General features: G+C 34.5%; 1 protein-coding gene across 6 annotated transcripts in view; it reads right to left on the bottom strand.

Moving 5' to 3' along the window:
• Window positions 1–5253: 5253 nt before the first annotated feature.
• The window catches only part of WRN (WRN RecQ like helicase), a 149859-nt gene continuing 147849 nt past the window's right edge, over window positions 5254–7263 (bottom strand). For all 6 annotated transcript variants that reach the window (XM_042983152.1, XM_042983154.1, XM_042983153.1 and 3 more), the window contains one exon: window positions 5254–5516. In XM_042983152.1, the coding sequence (XP_042839086.1) occupies window positions 5397–5516 (120 nt within the window). In that variant the 3' untranslated portion in view covers window positions 5254–5396. The remainder of the gene's footprint in view (window positions 5517–7263) is intronic.

Below are 7263 nucleotides of genomic sequence, written 5' to 3'. Positions count from 1 at the left end.
GGAAGGCTCAAGTGAAAAGCCTTCCATGGAAGGCTCAAGTGAAAAGAGAAGATGAAAAGTTTGTTGCCCTCCACAAACTGCGTTCCCTTGTAAAAGTTCTCTCTCTCACCCAATACTCCTCTCCCACAGAGGGGATGATGGGGAAGAAGCAGGAATGCCAGTTTTGCTAAAAAGGTGCCATCATACACCTGCTACAAACAGCCTGAATTTAAAATTTTTATCAACTTTAAGTTCAGTCAAAATTTAAAAATAATAAGTAAAGTCCCACATGGCCCCTAACCCCACCTGATTACATATTCATACATATATTGTGATCTTTCTTTTCCCCACTCTCACATTCTGTTTACACAAATATAAGCAAATACATGATTCTAACTTCAGGTTGTACCGAAGGCTAACTGCCCAGGTGTGGCCACGGCAAATGCTTAATGAATGATCAGCTTCATGATTCCTTTATATGATCTCCTTTTTTTTTTTCTCTCACATTGGTCATTGTTTTCTTGTATCTTATAGACTTCATGATGTAAGTCTTTTCTTCAAAATATCTTGCTTCCTGTAAGAAAATACTTTTGTGAGATGCTTTTTTGTTAATTCTTCACAGAGCATATCTTCTCGTCTCTTAAGCATGGGATCCATATTGTGTTTTCTTCTTCTATTTGTTCCTTCCTTGTGAAGCCAGTCTATTATCTAGCATCCTATGAATGCCAACGTTTATTGAATGCAGAAGTATTGAATAACTGAGTACACGCTTCTCATTAATCCTTTTAAATTGAGTTAGAAGATGAAGCTGGATGTAAGGCTGAAGTTTCATTAATTTTCTGAAAAATAATGAAAGCTCTGGGTTTAATGAATGGATACTAATATTAATATTAACCTTAGTATTAACAGTAAGCATATTAGATCTTTTTTCTTCCTCCTACAAGTGTAATTTGTTGGTGATAGAATTTCATGCAATAACAAATTTTTAAATTCTTATTAAATATTCCAATAATATGTTAAACTTGGTATAATTTCAACTTTAAAAGAACAAGCATATGCTAATTTTTCAATGATACATTTTAAATTGAAGTCACAGGAATAAGCTGTTCCTCTAAAAGCTAAATTATCTCCAGCATTTCAAATGCTCACAATATCAAATATATACCTATTATTCCTTAATCCTAAAATATTATTACCAAAGGTTTAATTTACTTTATGTTCTACTTATTTTTAATCTTTTCCAAAGTTTAAATACATTTACCTAGTAAGGATGTATGTACTTTATCCCAAATGATTTTTGGATTGCCTTCCTAAGAAAAATTCATTATGTGGCACTTTCTCAGGTGGCCAAGACTCCTAAGTTTTCAGCTTCCATTAAGACTGCAGTGAACTCTCTTCAGTGTTTTTGTTGATTTTGCATTTCTTTGCTTCCCGTAAGACAGATAAATGTCTAGTCATCTCTAAAAAGACTTTAGAGGGCACCTGGGTGGATCAGTTAACCGTCCAACTTCAGGTCATGAACTGAGCCCCTCATTGGGCTCTCTGCCGTCAGTGCACAGCCCACTTTGGATCTTCTGTCTCCCTCTCTCTCTGCCCCTCCTCAGTTCCCCGCCTCTCTCAAAAATAAATAAACATTAAAAAAAATGACTTTATAGCCATGCCACTGGATCTTTCATGTTCTTAGTTACTTCTATTACAACCTCTTTGAACAGGAAGAATCCTATATTCTTTTTTATTCTAACTATTCTATATTCTTTTCTTATTCTAACACAGGGTTTTTTTTTTTTTTTTTTTTTAATAAATTCTAAATAAATGTCAGGGTGTTGTCTGACTCCATAATCAAAATTCCAAATGACAACACAAAGAGATCCTAATGAATACTTTGTAGAGGAGATAGCATAAGACAAATACCCTAAAAGAAACCCCTTGTTTTTTTTAAGCCTTTTATTTATTTATTTTGAGAGAGAGACAGAGAGAGACTGAGAGAGAGAGAGAGAGAGAGAGAGAGAGAGAGAGAGAATCCCAAGCAGGCTCCACACTGTCAGTGCAGAGCCTGATGCAGAGTTCAGTCCCACAAATCGTGAGATCATGACCTGAGCTGAAATCAAGAGTTGAATACTTAACTGACTGAGCTACCCACGTGCCCCTAGAAACCCTTTGTTTTTAAGAATGAACCTGAGGCCAGCTTGTGGCCCAAGAATTGCTGAAGAATGATGATACACCTGGGAGACTAAAGTCCAGTTCATCAGTTCTTACCATATTTCATTTCAAGAATGTTCAAAGCAGTGCATTAAAATAGGAGAGAAATTGGGTGTGATTTAATGTGCAACAATAGGAAATCAGCTAAATAATTCATAGTATGTGTATATAAGAAAATACTATGTCAGCATATGTCTCAGACCTCCTTTATATTCTTAAAAATTACTGAGGACCCAAAAGAGTTTTTCTTAATGTTGGTTATATCTATCACTATTTACCATTTTAGAAATTAAAACTGAGAAATTTTAAAGAAATGTTTATTAATTTTAAAAAAGCAGCAGTAAATCCATCACATGGTAACATAAATACATCTTTAAAAAATATCCCCCACAAAATAGTGAGAAGAATGGCATTGTCTGGCTTAACAGAGGTGTCTGGATTCTCAGATTTGCTTCTATATTCAGTCTGTTTCAAGCATTCTTTTGGTTGATGTTTCTGAAGAAAAGTATGACATTAAACAGGCAAGTAGTTGCAAAAGGGGAGGAGTAGTTTAATAGCTTTTCGAGATAATTATAGACACGCTTCTTTGGAACTATACCAAAGCTGGACACCTGTAGTTTTTTTTTATTAAAAAAACATTTTTTTTAATGTTTATTTATTTTTGAGACAGAGTGAGAGACAGAGTGTAAGAGGGGGAGGGGCAGACAGAGGGAAACACAGGATCTGAAGTGGGCTCCAGACTCTGAGCTGTCAGCACAGAGCTTGACGCAGGGCTCGAACTCATGAACCGTTGAGATCACGACCTGAGCCAAAGTCAGTTGCTTAACTGACTGAGCCACTCAGGTGTCCCGGACACCTGTAGTTTCTTAAAGATTGGGTGCAGTACGTAATCTGAAACATTTATATCTGAAAGTATAAATGAACATTTTCCTACTCTGCTACATTAAAATCCACTGGGCCATTGTGTGGTTTGAATGAATCATTTACCCCCCATGCATGATTTTATAAGATCATATATTAGTCATCCAGAAAATATTAATTCACTGAGTTATGCAGATCTTCTAAATGTTGACAAAAACCATTGTACGATAACAAAAAATGTATTAATCACAGGATTAACATCTCATTAGAAAAGTCTTTATATTATGGGAAGCTTTCAAACTCCTGGTAGCAGACATAAGTTTTCCAAAACTATGAATTCTGCCAGAAATCTCAAATTTTATCACTGGCAACAAATAACCATCAGTTTTCCTTGAAGTGATAGGGTGGCTTCATTCAGTTTTGAGAAAATGTTCACCAAACACCCAAGTCTGAATAACCAATCACAGTTTTGTCATTCTTTTCAGTAAGAATGGTATTCCATGGAAAAAAAGAACTAATTCAATTCACAATTGAAACAATTAAACAAGTGCTTTTTCTGGAGGGCACCATCACATATTGGTACAGAGCGAAGTGTGTTAAGGACTGAGAATTAATAAAATCAATAATTTGGTGTCACTGCCGTGATCTGCACTGAAGCACCAGTGGTTTTACTTACGACTCAGCACATATTGCAACAGAGGACAAAAGGCAGATAATGTCTTGAGATGATGAAGATAGTTTTGTCTTTGCAGGTCCCCTGAAAGGGGCTCAAAGATTCCTAAAAGTCTGCAGACCACACACTTTCAGAATCCCTGTACTATAGAAAGCCACAAAAAAAGGATCTGTGGAAAACAACTTAGTGACATGAGGAAAAAAAATGTTCAGAGCATTTCAAGTGAAATATAAATTTGACTAATTCTACTTCTAGACATAATCTGAAATTTAGAAAAATGACGAAAATCACCGAGAGAAGTGATTATATAACTTTATAGTATATTCATCAGATATAATGGTATGTAGCTATAAAAAAATGAGACAGACCAAAATATATACTCAAATGGAAAGTTCTTCATAACATATTAAGTGAAAAGAGTTTATTGCAAGAAATTGCATGTAGTGGACTCTGATTCATGTTGAAAAGCAAGAATGTGGGTGTAGATGTATATGTAAAGCATATAAATGAATGAAGAATGATTAGAGAGCTATAGGTCACATTTAATGGGGTCTACCTTCTGGAAAGGGGCTGGTACTGACATGGTGAGAAATGGGATTACAGAGGACTTTTGTGTTTTCACTTAAGTGTTTACAAAGTAAATACATTCATGTATTATTCATATAACAAAGAAATAAAGTGAATATAAAGAGGTTTAGCAGGATACACAAAAGGGGTCAACTGATTACCTAATGGTAAAACCACCGGCGATTTTTTTTTTTTTTTCATTTCTCTGGATTTTCTACTTCTTCTGCAATATTTCTTCTTTATTAACAACAATTATTTTTAGTCACAGAAAAGTCAGTTAAAGGCCATATGGTGAACTGGTTAAAGTTATATTAACTATGAGTATGGGTTTTGATAGTAAATTTGCACATACTACATAAAGAGGTATTAGAATCGAATCCAACATCCTCAAAAACTAAAGGTGCTCAAAGTAATTAAGCAAATAAAAGTTAAAAAAAAAAATACATATACATATATATATATGTATATATATATATCTTTGTAACATTCAGTATGAAGGAATTTATTATTTGAAAAATAAAAAAAGTAGTATATAAAATCAAAGGGTACAGATGCCCAATGCAATTGGTCTCCTTTGTAATATTATTTTTCCCTACTTACATAGAATTCAAAATGCTTCATTTTCACTGGTCTGGTTTACTAATACCATTTATCAATGTATGTAAGAGTTTCTTCTAAAGATAGCAAGGACAATTGTAAAATAACTATGCTTCCTTAATTCACAAGAATGAATTTTGGTAATATATGAAGAATTTATATCACACACACAATCACCACACAACTACCAATCTGTTATTTATATCAAATCACCACTCCTTAAAATTTCCAAATATACTGTTGAAATAAAGAGATTAGAAAACTGAGCAGTAACAAGAGTTTCTTAAAGCAATCTTAAAGGAAACTATTACTCTATTCTATGATGTACTCACTCAGGCTCTCGGAAGACTCAAGTAACTGTACAAGGAGATGCCAGCTGTTCAACAAATAGGTGAGTTTTACTTTAGAGATTAGAATAATTTTTAAACTGAAATTTTGGCCCCTGCTATTTTCAGAAATCAAACAAAATCCCCTCTTACAATACAGCAAGACACACATAATTCCTCTGGCAATCACCAATTTAACTAAAAAGACCTCTCTTTTTTGTTTTGGCCATTGATTGCTTGCTGGTCTCAGCTGAAGTCTCATTTTCTTTGGCAAACCACTCAGGTAATTTTCTCATTGAGGTTACAAGTGAAATCTATAGGAAAGAAAGAGAAAAAGACATATTTATAATATTGAAAATGTATATCAGTTGTAAAAAGTAACAGGTTACTGAATGAATATACACCCACCACCCTTCCCTTGCTGAGTAAAACAAAATAGTGAGAGCTACAGGATTTATTTCTGGATGAAAAGTAAATAAAGAAAACAGAGACAAAATCACTGTATCATCTCTTTAGGCAAATGCCTGCCATCTTGTTTTTTATTCTTAGGCACTTAACACATTTGAGAAGGAAAGAACTGGGTATTATTTCAGATTTATGTCTCATGTATATTTGCTCTAGGTTGACCAACATGGTTAATTTAATGTTCTGAGGAAGGCATCTGCTTGGGCGTGTGTGCACATGTGTGTGCGCGCGCACACACACACACACACACACACACACAAAATCACATTAAGCATTTGAAAAAATATATTTCTATGTCTCCAATGGCAGACTGACTACAGAGTGGTTTCAGCAACCACCGACACCTTGCAGAGTTGCCAAAACGTAATAGATACTCAAAAAACAGCCAGTGAATAAATGAAAACAATTTTTGTTTTTTGGCTCAAAGACTCTTTGGAGAATCTGCTAAAAACTGGAGATCCACTTCTAACAATTTTAGGGGATTTATTTGTACACCAAATGAAGCCTCAGAACCCTAAGTCAAAAAGTCCCTGAAAAAAAAATTTTAAGAACCCAAAGGCAGTGGCTGTGTCCTTATGATCTGCACTTGAAAAAGATAAAACAATTTTAAGTTATGTCCCATAAGCCTAAAATGGTATTAATTAGTGTTATCTCAGTTTGACCACAGAGCCTCACACTGACATGACAAAAAAATCAGTCTGACAGGAGTATACCTTGGAGTCTAGCAGAATTGGTTTAGTTATTGAACTCTGTGAAAGATTTACGATAAGGTGAGCTCATCTAAGGTATAATGTGTCTGTTACCTTAAGGTAAAAAGCATAATTTATTTAATTTCAAGAATGAAAACTCTACCTATATATTGTTCATCAATTACTTGTTATGTTTTATTATGTTTTCTATGTTTCAAAATGGTTTCAAAGGGATGCCTGGGTGGCTCAGTCAGTTAAGTGTCTGACTTCAGCTCAGGTCATCTCACAGCTCGTGAGTTCGAGCCCCACATCAGGCCTGGAGCCTGCTTCAGATTTGTGTCTCCCCCTCTCTCTGCCCCTCCCCTGCTCGTATTCTGCCTCTCTGTCAAAAATAAATAAACATTAAAAGTGTTTTTGAAAAATTAAAAAATTAAAAAATTTTTAAAAATGGTTTCAAAATATTTAAGGGTGGGGAAAAAAAGTAAAATATCCTTAACAGAAAACTGTGAAACCATGAATTTAGAAAAGGTAAAAACTACTAGCTATTTCAGCTTGATTAAAGACATTCAATGGAAAAGAAAGAGTTGTTCACCCTTTAGCAAAAGCTAAAGGAAAAAAAGAGGCTGAGATAGCAAATTTTCCCCTGGGTACCCATTTCCTCACAAGGAAGAGAAGCCCAGGAGAACAGATTAGATTTATATCTACAGTATGACACTATATTTGACTCAAAAATAATAAATATTAGGGATATAAAGTGGCACAGACAAAAGGCATTTGGGCAGAGAGAAAACTGATCCAGAGATATTTTTTCTTCCCATAAGATCTTAACATCACAATCCTCTGAAGCCTACTTTGCTTACAATTACAGTTTGAATGCCTGTGTGTGTTGGAAAAAGGAAATCAGTTA

Source organism: Panthera tigris, chromosome B1 (assembly GCF_018350195.1).
Source record: "Panthera tigris isolate Pti1 chromosome B1, P.tigris_Pti1_mat1.1, whole genome shotgun sequence".
In the NCBI taxonomy this organism is placed as follows: domain Eukaryota; kingdom Metazoa; phylum Chordata; class Mammalia; order Carnivora; family Felidae; genus Panthera; species Panthera tigris.
The sequence above is the reverse complement of the archived record's forward strand: the minus strand, read 5'-3'. Positions and strand labels throughout refer to the sequence as shown.